At 46.1% G+C, this 19,280-nt stretch overlaps 1 protein-coding gene across 1 annotated transcript; it reads left to right on the forward strand.

Moving 5' to 3' along the window:
• The first annotated feature begins 1,091 nt into the window (after positions 1-1,091).
• On the forward strand, positions 1,092-18,932 carry NDFIP1 (Nedd4 family interacting protein 1). The gene is made up of 8 exons (XM_027718571.1): positions 1,092-1,231; positions 10,786-10,873; positions 11,617-11,747; positions 12,599-12,686; positions 12,856-12,980; positions 14,581-14,647; positions 15,218-15,323; positions 17,259-18,932. Exons 1-7 carry the CDS (start codon positions 1,187-1,189, stop codon positions 15,319-15,321), a joined length of 648 nt encoding a protein of 215 aa, XP_027574372.1. The 5' UTR covers positions 1,092-1,186; the 3' UTR covers positions 15,322-15,323; positions 17,259-18,932.
• Positions 18,933-19,280: the final 348 nt, after the last annotated feature.

A 19,280-nucleotide genomic window follows, 5' to 3' on the forward strand; every position in this document is an offset into this window, starting at 1 on the left:
GCCCTGGCCCTGGTGCGTTGCTGCTGAGGCGGCAGTGTTTGTCAGCATGAGTTTACATCAATTTTCTGACTCCCTGTGTTTCGCTAACACGTCCTGTGGCAGCTTCCACTCTGAATAATTATACTTGAGTTCCACAATGTACATTTTGTGTAGTGCATGGAGCTCATGGGGTCACTCCTGCAGCTCCCGCAGTGCTGGGGCCATGCTGCTGGCCTGTAGCATCCCCATGGGCAGTGACACACCAGGTCCCTCTGGCAATCCAGGCTGGCTCCAAGGGGTTGTGGTTGCCCTCTGGGCCCCAGTGGAGCTGCCCTGGAGCCACCCTGGTTAGAGTGAACTGCTTGGAAAGTAGCCCAGCAGAGAAGGACCTCGGCGTGCTGGTCGACAGCGGCTGAACATGAGCCCAGGTGTGTCCGGATGGCCAAGGGGCCAATGGCACCTGGCCTGTATCAGGATTAGTGTGGCAGCAGGACCAGAGAAGTGATTCTTCCCCTGTACTTGGCACTGGTGAGGCACCTCAAGTGCTATGTCCAGTTCTGGGCCCCTCACAGAAAACGGACATTAAGGAGCTGGAGCGTGTCCAGGGAAGGGCAATGGAGCTGGGGAAGGGGCTGGAGAGTCAGTCATGTGAGGAGCATATAAGGGAGCTGGGGGGGCTCAGCCTGGAGAAAAGGAGGCTCAGGGGGGACCTTCTCACTCTCCCCAAATCCCTGACAGGAGCATAGAGCCAGGTGGGAGTCGGGCTCTGCTCCCAGGGAACAAGGGACAAGAGGAAATGGCCACAAGTTGTGCCGGGGAAGGTTCAGGTTGGACATCGGGAGGAGTTTCGTCTTGGAAAGAGTTGTCAGGCATTGGAAGGGGCTGCCCAGGGAGGTTGTGGAGCCACCAACCCTGGAGGTGTCCAAGGAACGACTAGACGTGGCACTCAGTGCTCTGGTCCGGTTGACAAGGTGGGGGTCGGTCACAGGTTGGACTCTGTGATCTCAGAGGTCTTTTCCAACCTCAAAGATTCCGTGATTCTGTAACTCCGTTCCCCCACGAGCCCCGGGCGGCTCCGGCGGGCGGGGCGGGAGGCGGCGCGGCCGAGCGTGACGGGGAGGGCGGGAGCGAGCGGAGCCCGCAGCGAGCAGCGACCGGGCCGCCGCCGCCTCCGCCTGCGCAGCGCCCGCACCGAGCCCGGAGCGCCATGGCGGCCGCGGCCGCCGAGCCCAGCACCGGCCGCTACCAGCAGGTGAGGGGCGGCGGGGCCGGGCCGGGGCCGGGCGGCTCCCGGGGCGGCGGGGCCGGGAGCGGGGCTGGGCCCGCGGCCTGTGCTGGCGGCGGCGCCCGGGGCGGAGGCCGCGGGTCCCCGTGGGGCAGGGCCGGGCTCGGCCGCGGAGCCGCTTCCCGCAGGCTCGGGGCCGGGTGTGCTCGGGACCGGGTGTGCCCGGGGCCGGCTGTCCCTGTCTCAGGGCCGGTGTGTGCGCCGGGCCGGGTGTTTGTCCTGTCCCGGGCGGGTCCCGACCTTGGCGCAGGGCGCTGTCCCCGCCGGTCGTTTCCCCCCGCGGGTCAGCGAACCCCGCGGGGAACGGGCTCGTTCCGCATCGGCCTGAGGTCACCGTTAGTTTTATTCCACCTTTTATGTGTAGGCTCCTCTGAAACCCCTCCGGCCAGGAGCTGGCCTTGCAGAGCTCCCTCGGGAATTCGGGGTAGTCCTTCCCTCCCTGCCTCCCGTTTGTCAGCAGTGCCCGCCCCTCGGGAAGGGTCGGGGCTCAGCTGGGCCCCCCGGTGTGACCCAGTTCTGGCCGGCGCCTTTCTGACATGGAGAATTCCTTACTTCAAGTGAGGGAGAAATCCTTCAAAGCAGCACACACAGCTCGCTCTTGCTGAACCGAGGTTCTCACAGTAAATCGCTGTGTTGTGACTTTTCCTCGGTAGCATTTCCAGCGTGGGTAGGCTCGCTCTCGTCAAGAGTTCGAGATACACCCTCCCATGGGATGGAATACTTGTCTCATCTGACAGCTGGAGGTCTCTGTGTTTTTACATGCTGGAAACGTGAAATTAAGTAAAACTCAGACTATTTTTTTTGGTTGTTCTGTGCTAAACAGATGTGTTCACTTACAATGGCAAATCTCTTTGTGTTGTTCTTGGAACTGGTAGGGACAAATAACCAGGTCTCTGCACTAATTGCCTTTCTCGGCACAGTCCTGCCGTTGTTGTCGACCCTGACAAGTGTCTTCACAAAAGCCTTTTCCCAAGGGATCTAGCAGTGTGTCCCATCGCCTGGAGTTCGTGGGGATAGGTGATAGAATTGCTGAAGGACCCTGTTGCCTTGGTCTTTGGTCACCCTGTTCCTGGCTGATACACTCCTGGTTTCCTTAAAGAAGGCTGTATAAAGCTGTTTTTTGCCCAGCTCCTGCTCACACCTCACAGACACAGAGCAGACTCATCTGTGGAGCGTAGCCGTGCGTTGTGCTGCGGAGATTAGGGAGCCAGGCTGTGCCAGAGGATTTGCACTGCTAAAGACAAGCAGATAATGGAGGCCTGTGAAGCGACTGGTGTAACTGGAGCACAGAGTCAGATTTTCACATGTAAATGTATTTACTTTTGTGTAGCTCTTTAGAAATTGCTTTTCTTTCCTTGCCCTCTGCCAGAACCCAGGTATTCGTGTTGTGAGGTGGCTTATTGCTGAACTGGCTCCTAATGTTTGTGTTGCTCTGAAAAACCCTGCAAGCTGTAAAAATGCAGAGTTGGGGTTTAGATGAAGAGGAGAGTGTGGGAGTGTCTCTCTCTAGCATTGAATGTATCTGTTTTTCTTCCGTATTTTGAAACTTATTGTGTGTGTGAATGTACGATAATGAATGTTGACAGACTAATAGTGAAGCGATAACTGTAAGGGCTGGAGGTGAATACAGGACCCAGTAAGTGGGGGTAGCCTGGAGAAATTCAGAACAAACTCATTAAATCCTTTAAATTATTGGATTCTGAGGCAGTGGAAGAATTTTAGAACTTGGGTTCGTTTTTTTTTTTTGAGTGATGGATGTAATGGATTAGTGGGTTTGGTTACACTCATAGGTGGTTCCTGTACAGATAAATGTCCAAACATGCTGGGAACTTGTATCCTCGCTCCGGGAAGGGTTACTGGTGTATCCATGTGTGTGTAGGAGCAGCACTGGTGAGAAGTGGGCACTATTTGAACATATACAAATATGTAAGATTCTTCAAGTGCCTGTATTTTCAGGGAAAAAAGGTGATAGTTAATGAGCATGATCTGAGAACAACAGAAATAGATAAACGAGTTTGAAACCTGTGTGTTTCCTCACCCACCCCTTCCTCAGCCCGTGCTGCCCTGTGGATGGGGGTTGGGAAGGTGGAAGTGTGGGCTGTGCCCCTCAGGAGCCCCTTCCCCACAAACTTACAACCTGTGTCCATTCCCCAACGCGGGCAGTGCTCGAGGGCTGTTCACTGATTTATTTTCCAAAGCCAGCTTTCTAACCTTGGGCTTTGTTCAGGCATTAGATAATCTGATAAAAAATAGCCTGCGATGGAGGCTTTGGGCGATGCGAGTCTGAGCTCACGAACTGAGGAAGTGCAGCTTGATGTACAATAAAGCTAAAACTCGGGAGAAGGGATTTCAGCTTCCCTGACCCCTTCCATGTGGAGCAGGGCTGGGGCAGGGTGGCCGGGGCAGACAGCAGGATTTGGATCCTCCTCTGCAGGCTGGATGCCAGGGCTGTGCTTGTGGAGGTGGGAGTGGGAGAGGTTTGGGAGGGAAGGAGGGCTGCAGCCTGCCCTGGAAGTGTTGTCCCAGGCAGTGCTGTGTCCCAAAAAGGTACACTGTGTCCCACAAAGGGACACTGGGAGGCTGTTGTCATTTTGACCTGCCTTTGGGAAAGTTATACAGGGATTTTGTTGGAATTAGGGGTTTAAAGCCTTTTGAGCATAGCCCCTGGATTGTGAGTTCAGTGGCAGAACTGTATTTCATCCTCGGAATAGAAATTACCCTCCATTCTGGAAAAAATAGCCCGGCTTTAACAGGTTTATTTACACTCTGTGTTAGCCAGGCCTGCTTTTCACTTGAAGCATTCGAAAATAAATGCGAGGTGTATGAGTAATGTAAACCCACCTAGGAAATGGTGGGAGTGTTAAATAATGAAGACACATTCCTTTTTAAGTGCCATTTCTTCCTGTTCCACTTGTTGAAGGCTTACATGGATCATGAATCATTCCATAAAGGGAGGTGGCTATGGGAAAAATAGGGAAGAAAGATTTTTCCATTTGTTTGTTTTTCTTTCAGTGATACTGTAGAAGATAGAATTCCTGAAGATAGAATGGGAATAGAGTTTAAATCCATGAAGGACCATAATGCTTCCTTAATATCTGGGAAGGCTGGAGTGGAACAGGGAGGCAGGTGTTAGTTGCTGCCTTGTGGCCACCTTAAGCTTGTATTTAAGTTTTTAACTAGGTGGGCACACAAATCAAAGCTAAAAAATAAGAATGTACCAAATCTCTTAATGTCAGCGGTTAGAATTAGAGATGTCAGTGACTGTTTCCTCAGTGAGGTACTTTTAGTGTGCAGATGTGCTGGCTAAAGATAAGAATGGTAAGAAGACTTCCAGGGTAGGTTGTTTACACTGTTATTTATTAATTTATTTTAAATAGAAAAGGAGGTGTCCATTGACATAAAAACCAGTAAAGATTAAAAAAAAATTGTAGCATAAAATCACTTGCAGAGCTGCTGCTTTGGGGTTGTGATGAAGCTGTCCTGTGTCCAGCCTGGGCTGTGCTCAGGTGACTAAAGTCTGGTTGTTTTTTTCTGAAACACTCACCTCTGTAGGCAACAGTACCTGTCAGGTGAGTTCACAAGGTTTTAGTGATTCTATGTGAAGAAGTAATTATAGAATTAAAACAAATTCTATCTCTAAAACTCAAAGGATGTGGGAAAGGCAGGGAAACAGTAGCAGTCCAGTGTCATCTCACAGCTTGTGTATGAGGAGAAAATAGCTTTGCGTGCACACTTTTAAATACAATATTATCTCAGGCGTCAGGATTGTGTTGCACTCTGAGTTGGGCTTATTTGGTGCCTTTTCACTGTTCACTAAAATTCAGTGGGACTCAGGAAACCCATTGGGAAGCGGCTGTAGGAGCAATCTCTGAGGGCTTTGGGTTGTTAAGTGGCTCCCAGAGGATGCTGTACCTCTTTAGGTGGGCTTGGCATCATGTCTTAAAAGCAGCCATACAGAAAGCAAGTATGAAAAGTTCTGTGTGTGTGAATTCTGATCCTTTGTCATTGGGACTACTGAGAAAAATTCAGTAATAAGGTGTATCCAAGCATTCTGTTCCTTCCTCTTGTGAAATATTAAAATTTGGTATATGATGGCACAATCAGATTTTTTTAACTTTCTTCATATGACAGTTTTTAAAAATGTGATATTTTAAAATGTTTAAAAGATCCAGAATTCTTCCTGTGATGCCTTAATGTCTAGAAAAATATTAATCTGATCCTGAATGTTGTCAGAAGGCCTTATGCTTTGTTAAGTGTGAGAAATTTAATTACAGCTATCCAAGATTAAAACTTACTTCTTCCATATTAAGACCTTGAACACTCAAGTCTGAGACCAGTCTGAGTGCAGGTTTGTGCTGGCCCAAGTGCTTGTTTACAGTCTGTCCAGACTGGTCTAATTCCCCATTTGAACAGAAAGGAGGGAATTACATTAGCGTGTTTCCCAGGACTGAGGAGTATTTCTTTGTTGTCAGGCCCTTGGCTGCAGTGAGTCAGAGAAGAACAGCATCCTTGTGAGCACAGGTTGTATTCTGACGGATGTAAAATATGTTTTGGTTTGTGTTTTTACCTTGGTGGCTCCCAGGGTCATTGCAAACGTCCCCTCAGGTGGGTGTTCCTGCTGGTTTCTGCTCCATGTGTTCTCACTGTGCGCCAGGGAGCTGGTCCAGCTGGGGGAAAAAAAAAGGTGTTTTTTTGGGAGAAAAAGTGGAGGCACAGTTTTCAGTCCTTTATTAAAATGGAGGAGTATTTCAGAATCACAGAATCATCAAGGTTGGAAAACTCTTCCAAGATCGAGTCCAACCTGTGACTGATCACCACTTTGTCAACCAGACCGGAGCACTGAGTGCCACGTCCGGTCGTTCCTTGAACACCTCCAGGGATGATGAACCCACCACCTCCCTGGGCAGCCCCTTCCAATGCCTGACAGCACTTTCCATGAAGAAAATCTCAGGTTGGCACAGGCCTTGGAGGCCACTTGCCAGAGCCAGGCTCTGCTCAGGGCCGTGGGGAGAAGCGGTTTCCCAGCACGGCTCGGACGGGAGCATTGGCATCTCCCCGGGGCAGGGAGAAGCCAGGGGAGGGTTGGCTTAGCACAGCTGCCAAATGTGTCACCTAAGAAGTGCTCAGCACACCTCGTGCTGGGTGCAGGGAGCTGGGGCAGACACGCTCCTCAGGGCTGGCACTGCTCCAGGAAATCAGCTGGAAGTGCCTATGGGAGAAAACAGTTATTTGCTCATCAAGGAGAGGGCTGATGGGTGTGGGTTGGCTTGTCTAGTAGCTTATCATTATTCCTGCTGATTAATAAGCTGATACTAAGTTATAGGAATCTGCAACAGCATTGGGCAAAAGTCAGGATTTCGAAGTGGGGTGCATTTAAAGTGAAGCATAAGTCAATAAAAGTAGTTCTCTTCAGAGTTGACAGCAACTTTAATTTGCTTCCAAAAGGCCAGGGATATGGAAGGAGAAGAGTCAGGAGTGTTGTGATGGGAATGAGTGTAACCCTTTTTGTGGGCAGGCTGGTGCCTTGCTGGAATACTGTCAAGTTTAGTAGCAATACACATTTCTAGATATTTATTTATTTTAACATTTGGCTTGCAAAGGTTATGATTTCATAGTTCTGGAAAAAATCAGTCCTGTCACCTTGTAAAAAAAAAATATTGGTTTTCTTTCTGTCATTAGCCTAAATATCTGCCTTTTTAATAATCTTGGAGAAACCATAGTAACAACAGAACTGAGATCTGGTGAGGGTTGTCTTCACTCTAGAATTCCTCTGTGGGATTTTTGTGCAGTTCTGTCCAGTGTGCCAGAACGTAAAGTAAGAACTGGAACACAGTAAACATTGATGATAAATGGCTAACTTAACACATTACTGTGATATATTGCTAAGGCCAAGCTTGTAGAAATGCTGATTTAAAGTAAAAATATTTACATGCAGACTAAGGACTTGGGGAAGGGGAATTTAAAGATCCAAAACTGTGTCAGCAGCCCATATGCTGAGTTTAGGAAATTTGGAAGAATTAACCAGTATATTTATTGGAAATGCTTTCTTCAAAGTTTACATGGAAATATTTCCAAACAGTTTGAACTTTCATGCTGCTGTGCTATGTGTATTTACATGGGATATGTCTCACTCAGGGGGAAGTGGCAGCCAGAGGTGATGTCCTGCTCAGTGCCAGGCTTCTGATGCTGGTTTTTGGAAAATAAATATCTCTGGATGTTCTGTCAGGCAGCTTTCTGTTGTTTTAGCAGTCACAGCCAAATTGTTTTTAATAACTGTATGCATGGCTGTAAAGACTGTTGTATTGCCACAAATATCAGAATCTTGCTTTAAAAGCTAAAATCCATCAGTGAATCAAGGAAAGAATGACCCCACAGCCTCAGCTGAACAGACTGAAATCAAACACTGCTTTAACCAGGTTTTCCAGATTCTGAAGCCTCAGGAGTGGCCCAAAGGGGAATTCCTGGGAGCCGAGACTGGACCTGGAGCTGCACAGGGCAGGTGGGACACAGGAGGCCAGGGCAGCACAGCACTGCTGGCCCTGCAAGGCCTCATGAGTCATTCTTCCTGTCACATGAACCCTCCCTGCTCTGCTAAGAGGCACTTAGTTGAATTTTAGATGCCTGGAATCATTAAAACGGCTGGAAGGCATTTGTGTACCTTGTCCATTAGAAGAAAAATCTGTTTTTTATAACTGTAACCTCCTACAGCCTCGAGCTCAACTTTAGAAAGCAGCTGCATTTTTTGTGTCATTACCTGAATAGTGATGTTTGAAGTCAGCAGTGAATTCAGCTGCTTTCTCCCACATGACATTGGTGGAAGAACATGTATTTTTACTATTGAAAGAAGAACCAGTGGTAGGAGTTAATATTCCACTCAGTTATCTGTGTCCTCTTTTGTTTCATCTCAGTGTTGTCACAAGTAGTGCTTTCCTTCCCCCTCCTTGGTGACTGCGCTCTCAGGTTGTACATGTCTTCTTTCTTACAGACATGAGGGGTTTAATTTCTGCCACCCCCTCGCCTGGAGAGCAGGTAACACAGGGCATGTGGTATCCAGAGTGTCCCAGGTGTGCCAGAGCCTTTCCTCCTCTGTTAACAGACTGGGTCTTGCATAGGCAGAAGGAAAAAAGGCGAGAAGTGTGGGATTTTCATGGATAGACTGACAATAAGCATAGCGGAATGTTTTCTGTAAATTCATAGACTGCAAAGCTGGAAGAGTCACAGAATGGTTGGAGTAGGAAGGGACCTTAAAGCTCATCTTGTTCCACCCTGTGCCGTGGGTAAGGACACCTTCCACTATCCCAGGTTGCTCTAAGCCCCATCCAGCCTGGCCTTGAACAAGGGATGGGGCACTCACAGCTTCTCTGGGGAGAGACTGAACCAAGTAGTTTGACTGTGTGTTTCTCTGTCCCTTTGGTTGCCCCTCGTGCTCTATGCAGGCTGCAGTAGTGCTGTCTCTTTTTTTAATTTTTAAAGCATATTTTAATAGACAATTACTTCACAAGTTAGTTTGCATTTTCTTGTAATGGCTGAGTGCCATGGGTTTATAAAATACGGCATTTTTGTTTCCTGGAAAGGGCTCATGCTGAGTGAGCTGGTTTGAGAAGACGAAGATGCGTTGCTGTGGTGGGAGTTGCTGCAGCTACTCCTGTCATTGCTTCGTGCCCTGAGGCTCATTAAAGCTGCAGGTGAGGCAGGTCCTGCCACCTCCACACCCATGTCCTCATTGCCAGGGCACAGGGAGGGATTATTTGCTGTGGTTCACATCTGGCCAGGGACCAGTGTTTCGGATGTCTCCCACTGGCAGCCACAGCTGCTCCTGGCGTAACATGGATTAAATTTTCATCCGGATCACTGAATTTCTCCTTCTTCAAGGAAGTGGCTCAGCTTTGTGTCATGTGAGGAGTTCTTATCCAGAAAGCTTGGGGCTGATCAGTACCCTTATTTTTTCTTACCTCTTCTGTTTGGAAAATGTGAATGGGGGAGGCTGGCCGCTTGTTGTCACACGAGCAGGGTGAGCTCCAGCTGATGGTGAATCAGAGTGCAGGGCTGTGATGCTCTGTTGATTTGATACAGCTGGACAACGCTCCTGATTTTTTTCCAGCACTTCCCAGTGTTGTTTCCTCCCCTTTTCTCCTCTCAGGCAACCTCTTGGACCTGCCAGGAGAATCACTCATGTTGTCACCTGCTAAGCCCAGTCAAGACTTTCACAGAGGACGTGGATATGGTCTGATCTGGAACAGGCTATAGATTATAGACTTTCACTGGCAGAGGTTGCCCAGAGAAGTGTGCCTGCCCTATCCCTGGAGGTGTTCAAGGCCAGGCCGGACAGGGCTTGGAGCAGCCTGGTCAAGTGGAAGGTGTCCCTGCCCATGGCAGGGGTTTGAAATGAGATGAGCTTTAATGTCCCTTCCAACCCAAACAATCCTGGTATTCTGTAACCTTTGATCTTAGGCAGCAAAAGGAATGGAAACCCAAAACACAGTTGTATATCCAAAATCTGCCTTTAGAAGTGTGAGCTGCTTAGGGTTTTTTCCCCTGATAAGATGTACAAGTGAAATAAGAACATAGCTCCACTCCCTCAACCCCTGAGTTAGGTCTGGAAGGACTTGAATGGCAACATGTCTTTCCAAAGGAAAGAAGGCAAAATGTCATGGATGGCTTCAGGAGCATTGCCTGGATGTGCAGGCAATGAACAACAAGAAGATGTTGTTCAGTGGTGATTGCAAACAAGGGCAGTACCTCCTGCTCAGGGCAGTGGTTCAGTCCTAGGATGCTTTTTTGAGGTGAGTTGTTGTTCTGCAGACAACCTCAGCAACTTTGCTGCTGAGATGATGGGAAATGGAGAGAAGTTAAAAACGAGATGGCAGCTGTAGCCTCATTTCTGGTGTGTTCTGCTTTGAATTGTTGGCCTGGTACTGCTGCTTCCCTGATCAAAGCCAGCCTGGCACACCTGCCTCGTGCAAGTGACACTGTACCCGTGATAGCTCCGTGGTTATTTATACAGAGCCTGTGGGAAGCACAGTGCACAAAATAAACCATCTTCTTTTCAGTCATGCAGTGTGAAAGGTTGAAGGGAAATGGCAAGATTCATACTTACGTGCATCATTATGTAATGTATCCATGGAAAAACACTTCCTTAGCAAAGCCACAGGCAGCAATGGAGTCTTTTGTTGGGTATCTCACAGTATTTCCTTGACTAAAACACATGCAACTGCAGCTCCTAAGCAGTGGGAGCTAAGGAAGTGCCAGGGAAATGGAAAGGTACTGGAAAGCTGTGTGCTGTGCTTTATTGGAGTCCAGGTGTGTGATGAGAGGATTTAAAAACACATTAAAACCTAGATGGCATATTGATCATTCCAAGTGGGAGTGCTTCGGAGGGAGGCCGAGCAGCTGCTCAGTGTCCCGTGGTGCTGCAGAACAGTCTCCTTCCATAAGAGTCTGTTGTGTGCAATTAAAGCTGCAGGGGTGATGTGACAGCACTCAAGAACCCCCCTTAACCTCGTGTGTGTGGGTCTGTTCAGCTGCAGAATGAAGAGGAGCCAGGTGAGACTGCGCCGGTGGTGAGCGATGCCCCTCCACCCTACAGCAGCATTTCTGCGGAGAACACAGGTAATTTACCTGCCAGGAAAGGGCTGGGCTTGCTCTGCTGTTGTTCATTGCTCTCCTCGTCGATGGCTGGCACTTCCCAAGCTGCAGGAATCAGAATTGATCCAGAGAGCCTTGTTGGTACTTGTGGTTTAGGAGATGCATTTTGGCTGTGTTCGTCTGATGTCATCCCATCAAGTGGTGTTCAAGTTACAGTTCACAGTGTTCTCAGTAAATTGAAGACAGTTAAAAATCAAAGTGCTATGAGGATTTGTGGTTCTCCTCTCATTATTTGGTGTTTGGATGATGCTGTGTCCCTTCCCAAAAGGACTTGTTACTTAAAAGCATTTAAAGAATTCACTCTTCCTGCACTTTCCACTAACTAAGGACTTGGTCATAAGAACTGTACTTCTGATTCATCCTCCTGTCATGTCACTAATAACTTTAATAACCACTTTATAACTACTTGGATCTGGAAATACAACTATTTCTGAGTATCCAAATCAGGAGAGACACAGCAAGTGGTGTTGTTTTAAACATAAGTACAGCCAGGCATGTTCAGGTAGTGTTCTGTGGATTGCTTGACATCAGATAAGGTGCTCCCGTCCTTTTCACTTAATGTTTTAGGATGGCAAGAGGCTGGAAGGGTGGGGAGGGGACAGGAGAGGCATTGAGTTGTTTGAAGTCACCTGGAACACTTCTCCTTCACAACACGGTGTTTTTAAGGAACTGACAAGTTGCCTTCTCTGTAACTGTTTTTTGTGCAGCTTATTTTGACTACAAGGATGAGTCAGGATTCCCGAAGCCGCCATCGTACAACGTGGCCACCACACTGCCCACTTACGACGAGGCAGAGAGAACCAAGGCTGAGGCCACCATTCCCTTGGTTCCTGGGAGGGTGAGTGCACCTGTCTGCCTGGGTGTCCCAGCTTTTCTAGGGTAGAATTTCTTGTTTAACTCCTGCCCATCACATGCCATGACTTTTTTTCTTTTGTGTTGGGGTTTTTTTTCTGTGTTTTTTAAGCTTTCTGGGGCAGTGATATTACACACTCCTGAGAGCTCTGTGGCTATTTTTTTTTCTTTTTAATTTTCCTCTGAGCGCTGTGATGATGTCAGACATCTCAGTAATACCAGCATGTGCTATCCAGATTAGCTTGGCAAGCTGACAGAGGGACTGTGCTGTAGTCCTATGCTCTGTCACTGGTTTTTGGGTTTTGGTTTTCTGTTTTTAAAAAGATTTAGGATTAATTCTTCAGCTGTCTGGCGTATCTACCCTTGATACTCCTGCTCTTTACTTAGTTGACTTTTCTGGAGGTCAGTGTAGCTGATACAAGGATGATAAAACCATTCTGTCAGAATTATTTCTTTTTGCTTTTTCAACATTATCTCTTGTTCAGCCCTTTTGTCCATCCCTGCTAGCATTAGGTGTCCACTGCTCATTGTGCTTCTTCACAGAAGCCAAATTCCTTGCTGAGATGATAATTTTTTGATGAGTAGAGGAATTCTTTACAGTGAGAAGGACATGCTGGATCTTGACTGTGTTAAAAATAAATTTCATATTATGTAGATAACATTTCGTGCCCTGCATCATCTGAGGATGAGAAGCAGGAATTTTTTCCTGCTTGCATTTGTAGCCTTTTAGATTTAGGATTCCAGCCCTTTCTTGAAGAGCCACATGCAGAACTGGAATTGCTGTATGGACTGGACTGACTTAAATCCCCCCATATGGTGTTTCCCTCTGATTTGCAGGATGATGACTTTGTGACACGGGATGACTTTGATGACACTGACCAGCTGAGGATAGGAAATGATGGCATTTTCATGCTCACCTTCTTCAGTAAGTACATGATGGAATGAATTTCTTTTGAAGCAGTGACACAAAATAGTTTGGGTCACACTTATGTTTATGTAGCACCAGGAAAAAACTGTGTGCAAGGTGTTTATGATTTTTTTTCTCTTGGAATATAAAGGTGGCTTGACCTGCTGCTTTTCTCCTGCTTTTTCAGTGGCATTCCTCTTCAACTGGATTGGATTTTTCTTGTCTTTCTGTCTGACTACTTCAGCTGCAGGACGATATGGGGCCATTTCTGGGTTTGGTCTGTCTCTTATTAAATGGATCCTTATTGTCAGGGTAAGTTGTGTGGTGCAAAACAACGTGCACAGACACTGATACTCTTTTCAGCCAGCTTGTTTTTATCTCCCTTATGTTGAAGTTAGTGATAAATTTAGTTTTTAAAAATGAAATAATTTTTGAGCCACTTATTCTCTAAGAACAGAGCTTTTTCATAATTCTTTCCTGTTTCTGTGCTGAAAGTATTATTATAATAAAAGAAAATACAGATTGCACGCTCAGGTATGTGTTGTGGATGCTCCATCCCTGGAAGTGTTTAAGGTCAGGCTGAGGAGGGCTTGGAGTGACCTGATCTAATGGAATGTGTCCCTGCCCGTGGCAGGGAGGTGGGAAGAGATGAGCTTTAAGGCTCCTACCAACCCAAACCATTCTGAGGTTCATTCTAAATGTGGCTTTCTCTGACAGAGCTGCTGTATTGGATGTGGTTGAGCAGCAGCAATGATCTGATCTGTGTAAGACCTTTACCCAGGTAAAGCCAGCCCTGCCATCAGCACAGGGATGTGCCTCTCCAGTCTCATTTCCTTAGGCTTTCCTGTGGAAATAAATGAGTTCTATAAAATGTGGGATGGCTGGTGAGGAGAGTCGCAGTGGGAGAAGCCCTCTGGTGCCCTCTGGTGCGGAGTCCCTGCGGCACAAGAGGAGGGAACCAGGACGAAGCTGCTGTTCTGTTCAACTGTGTATTTTTGGAGGGATTGTGAGAAAATATTTCCATCAGGAAGTTACTTGGAGTCCGTGAAATGATGGCACACAGACATCCCAGGCTGAAAGGCTGAATTTCAGGCAAAGAATGTTGTTAGCTGTGCATAAGTAGAAGTAGAGAGCATTAGTGTTAGGCTGTCACTTCATACCTCATGTTTTGGGGCTGGGAATTCTAATTTGTAAATACAGCATCTGTTAACTTTTTCTGTAGACAGTGAAGCTTTTCAGGGCCATCTTTTAACAGTGGTGTTAAGAACTGTTTGCTGGATTAAGAGATGTGACAGAAGGAGGTGACATTAACTGCGGATTTGATTTAAACTTTGATAACAAATTTACATTTTGTTAGGTTCTTAGACTTGAATAGAATAATCATAAAGAAATTATACTGTATTTTCCACTGGCACAGTGAACTTCAGTGCTCTAATAGTGTTGGCAGTAATTTTCCCAATAGAAAATCATGTCAGAGGGTTCCACAGATCTGGGATTTCACTTTCAATGGCTATACCATCCAGCCTCACAGTGTAATGAACATGGTGCACTGCTGCAAGCCTGGTCTTCCCTGTCAGAAATTGCAACTGTGGTTTATGAGCATCAAGGACACAAGTTAAAATAGGAATATTTGCCCTTGAGCTCCACTGATTGCCAGAGTTTATGGCTGAGTATTGAATCTGTCCCGTTCCCCTTGTTAGAGTTGGTGTGATGTGTATAGAAAACCAATAAATAACAGTTTGTGGAGGTAACTCGTTCCCTGCAGTCTGTGCAGTTGGTGAAATGCAGCATTCCATGTGGTCTCCTGTGTGCAGTGTTGGTCTGGTTATTGCTGAAATTAGTGGGAATAGATTTGGATTCGGAAATTTCCATGTGCTCTAACCTTTATCTTTTTTGTTTGGTTGGTTTTCAGTTCTCCACCTATTTTCCCGGTTACTTTGATGGTCAGTATTGGCTTTGGTGGGTCTTCCTTGTACTAGGTGAGTGTTTGCAGGGGAAGATGCTTAAAAACTCTGTAAGTGCAGTTAGGATTTTGTGAGCACAGCTTTCCTGGCTATTAAATATGTGTGTGTGTAGATGTACAGCTGAATTGTCACCCTCATACTCATCTTACTAAATGCCTTCAGGTTTTAAAGGCAAGTAAGCACTGTCCTTCTGCTGCCATTTCTTGGTGGCAGCATCCTGATTACCATCCAGAAGAGGTAAAGAAAAGAACAGTGCTTGTAACTGATACTGTATCTGTTTTACATCTTAAATGGAAGTGTAGGTTGTTGTTTTCCTGGTTTTAATTTCTTTATCCTGCTTTGGGAGTGACTGGATCTCATTTGTAGTCAAAAATTTTGTGATTGCCCAAGGGAAGTTTGGTTTTGAAATTGTCTGAAATGGAAAGATTAGATGTCATTGCTACCAACAATAATTATTGTATGTAATCAGCTCTTGTGCATCCCAGGGATGAGGTCCCTCTGTACTAGTAATGGGGAGTTCAACTGTTCCCTCTCTCACTGAAGAAGCAACACTATGTTAACTGGACAAATGTCTTTTCCCTCCAGGTTTTCTGCTGTTTCTCAGAGGATTTATTAATTATGCAAAGGTTAGGAAGATGCCAGACACTTTTTCCACTCTCCCCAGAACCAGAGTTCTCTTTATTTACTAAAGGTAAACTTTCTACTTTCCTGAATTTGTTCTGCTTTGTTTTTAACTCTATGTAGAAACATTTTTAGGCTAGACTTTGCTTTAATATTTTTAGAACACAAGGCAGCAGGGAATAATTGTTTCCTGGTATCCCATACCCAGCTCTTGTGTCTGTGACTTGATGGGGAGCAGAGGAATACTTGACATTTCTCCCTGAGTTTTTATGTGAGGAATTGTATATTCATTTAATTCCATGACTAGATATTGCAAGAACAGTCTTGCCCCTTGGTATTACACTGTGTTTGGCAAATGTGTCTTTCAGAATTAATCACATGCTTGAAACATGTGATGTGTCCTAAACATGAGGAAAGGTCACAAAATGTTGTTAGAGGGAGGTGCCAGTGCCTTTGGCTTTTGGCACAGAAAGAGCAATTTGTCTGAATTCTACCTGCTGTTTGAAATTGCTGCCAAGTTCCTGAAGAAATTACACTCTTGCACATCTTTGCTCTCCAAAAATCCCTCCCACCTGAACACACTGTCCTGCCTGAGCATCTTTCAGAAACCTGAGTGCCTGCAAGTCTTTTGCTTTAATGCTGAACTTCAGCCTTGCTGCCTTAATGGGGCTTTAAAGGAGGAGGCTTAAGTAGCTGAACCCTTGTAGCATAATTTCCTGCTCACAGCAGATAATGGCCTGGCATTAACTGTCCCTCCCTGAGGGGAAGGAAATCCTGGAATAAGTTGCTTCCCAGCTGGGGAATGCAACACGATGCTCCCTTTAGAAATATGGTAATAACACTCCCATTTCCCCAAGACAGAAGAAATTGCAGCTGGGCCAGTGGTATAAAGAAACCAAACCAACCCCCGCTTCAAATTGGGGGTCATTAAATTGTTCAGATTTTAAAACTGAGCCTTGATTTTCCAAATGCACTTTCCTTTTATTAGGAACTGCAAATTGCCTAAGATTCTGCTTCATTTCTAGTCTGTAAGGAGAACCTGCAGCACAAAACAGCCTTTGTGCAGTGTTTTCCACTGGTGATAGTGTGTAAAAATAGTTCAGTCAATTTATTTACGGGTTTGAGTTCTGTTTAACAAAGTTCTGATTTATGACCTCCTCCAGGATTTGTAATATCCTCTCTGATTCCTGCTGAGTCACCAGAGGGTTTATTTGCCCCAGTTGTATGGTCACGTAGTGTGAGCGTTTAAAATCAGCTTTATCATCTGTAGTTTGCCTCACTGAACATTTTTTTTAAGTTTTGCTTCTTTACCAAAACTTTATTTTCCATTTATTGAGGGAACTGTATGATTTCTTGTTGCACAGACTTTTCCTGTGTTTGGAATTTGAAATTACAATTTTAGAGACCTTGCTTCACTCCTTGCTACTGAGGATGGAGGTGTAAAGTGTTTAAATTCTTATTTATGTGTCATTTTAGAGCTTTCAAAAAGCACTTTCTCTTTTTGATATACTGAGATAAATGTTCAGAATAATTAATAAATATTACAACTTTGGCAATTCCCCTGAAAATAAATCTTTAATCCTAAATTCTGAGTGAGGAAACCGCAAAAGACTTGGATTTTTAGTGTTCTGAAGGTGAGATTTCTTCTGCGGGGCACGATGAGAAGGGGACGGTGAATGAGCATTTTAATGTTAGAGCAGGAATCATTTTTAGAAAATTAGGAGGGGAGTAATTAGTGCAAACCATAAAATACAGCCTGGTGAAATGAATCCAATGGGAAGCTGGTGTTCACTGTTCCACCTGTGTGTGCAATAATGGACACGATCCTGGCATTATCCCATAAAATATGCACAGACTCCTGAGCACTTTGCTGGAGTCATGCCATTGTGTGCTGAGATACTTCATAAGTCTTTAGACATCCTGTGCTCTGTGTGAACGACATCCTTCTGTTTTCCAAAATAACACTCTGACTATAGTTTCGGTGTTCAATATCCTTCTCCGACAGATGTTTTCTGGCAAATGTCTTCCTGCATTAGTGAATTCCCCCCCCAAGAAGCAGCAGGACACCTGCAGGAAGTGAATCAAGGCTCTGGAGCAGAAGAAAAAATAATCACCTGCTTTAAAATAAATAAATAAAAGTACTGTTGGAAAAAGAAAAAAGGAGAAGCATTTCTTTCTATTTGTTTTTAGGTGTACAATTTTAATAATTAACGCAGAATTCTGTAATTGTTGAATCATTAGTGGCTAATGTTTGAAACAGCTATTGCAATCGAGTCTGTGACGTGCTAATAAAGCCTTACAGCGATAGTTTGTTGTGATTTGGTAGCATGAGCTGTCCCCGGAGCCAGCAGGGGCCAGGCTTGCTTTATTTCCTCCTCCAGCCTGGGAGCTGCTTGGGCTCTGTGTGTGCTGTACAGCCCGTGTGTGCCGTGTGCCACATCCTGTACAGCCTGTGTAACACCGTGTCCTGCACAGCCTGTGTAACACCACAGCCTGTGTAACATCACGTCCTGTACAGCCCATGTACACCGTGTCCTGTACAGGCTGTGTCACACCGTGTCCTTTACAGTCCATGTACAGTGTCCTGTGTGACACTGTGTCCTGTACAATCCAGTTATGCCACAGCCTGTACAGCCCGTGTACACCATGTCCTGTACAGCCTGTGTGCTCTGTGTCCTGTACAGCCCACATGTGCCATGTGCTGTACAGCCTGTGTGCACTGTATCCTCTACAGCCCGTGTACACCATGTCCTGTACAGCTCGTGTGCTCTGTGTCCTGTACAGCCGACGTAACACCATGTCCTGTACAGTCCCGTTATGTCACAGCCTGCACAGGCCGTGTGTGCCATGTCCTGTACAACCCACATAAGGCCATGTGCTGTACAGCCCATGTACACTGTGTCCTGTACATCCTCTGTATGCAGTGTCCTGTACAGCCCACATAACACCATGTGCTGTACAGCCCGTGTAACACCACATCCTGTACAGCCTGTGTGCGCAGTGTCCTGTCCTGTACAGTCTGTGTGCCCTCCCTACACCCTGTCCTGTCCAGCCCCTGTACACCATGTCTGTACAGCCCCCACACCAGGTCCTGTCCAGCCCACATCCACTGTGTCCTGTCCTGTCCAGCCGCGCGCGCCGGCGGCGAAGGGATGATCTCAAAAGCTGAAGCGACAGCACCACGGTGGCTGCACACCTGCCATCCAGCAGCACCTGTGCTGCCTTTGGAGGAAAAGGCATCGCTGTGGTCCAGGTTCCAAGGTGTCAGAGGAGGGAGGATTACTTAGAGGTGGCACAAGTATTAATTTTTAACAGTGTATATTCTCGGTGTTGTCCTAAACTTTCCTTTCGCACTACCTACTTTTTTGGGCTATCCAGGGGTTTTCATGGAACACTTCAGTAGTGTAAAACTGAAAGATCACGTTGCAACTTTGTATAAAAAATTATCTTGCAAAACAAAGGCCTTTTTTTTTTCCTTTGGCTTGGGACTTTTGAGACAATTCCTAACATACCTGTAATTCCTGCTTTTATAATTTGTGTTAGCAGAGACTGATGCGTCCGAAATGTAGATTTAATGTGCACTCCTGTGCTTTCTGCCAAGTGGTAATTCACTTTGGAATTTTACTATGTTCAACCTGTAAATACAGCAGAACGTTAATAAATGTCACTTCTGTAGCAATTTTTGCTGTAGGACAGTGTTTAATTGACTTTTGATTCGTTATTGTACCTGGTTATCAATGACAAGTGCAGACTGTCTGGGGAATTCCATCACTTTTCCACAGGAGGTGTAATACAGACTTCCACTTCAATGTGTCCATTTTCTTTTTTGTAACTAAGCAATGCCAGCCTCTCAGGAAATGGTGACTCAATTTTGGGGGGGTTCTTGGATTTTTTGGTAGTTACATGACTTACCTGCCTTGTGAAACTCTGGTTTTGGTTCATGGCTGAACATCTCAAATGCACAGTCCCCACAAACAAGCAGTTGGGGCTGACAGAGACAGATGGAGGTTCCACAGATTTCAAACAG

This window comes from Pipra filicauda, unplaced genomic scaffold (assembly GCF_003945595.2).
Source record: "Pipra filicauda isolate LSUMZ 115617 unplaced genomic scaffold, ASM394559v2 scaffold3_size10097308_pilon, whole genome shotgun sequence".
NCBI classification, from domain to species: Eukaryota; Metazoa; Chordata; class Aves; order Passeriformes; family Pipridae; genus Pipra; species Pipra filicauda.

Coding starts and splice junctions, on each gene's coding strand:
- NDFIP1 (XM_027718571.1), top strand. CDS start 1,187: ATGGCGGCCGCGGCCGCCGAGCCCAGCACCGGCCGCTACCAGCAG. Junction 11,748..12,598: donor TTCCCTTGGTTCCTGGGAGG/GTGAGTGCACCT, acceptor TCTGATTTGCAG/GATGATGACTTTGTGACACG. Junction 12,687..12,855: donor TTTCATGCTCACCTTCTTCA/GTAAGTACATGA, acceptor CTGCTTTTTCAG/TGGCATTCCTCTTCAACTGG.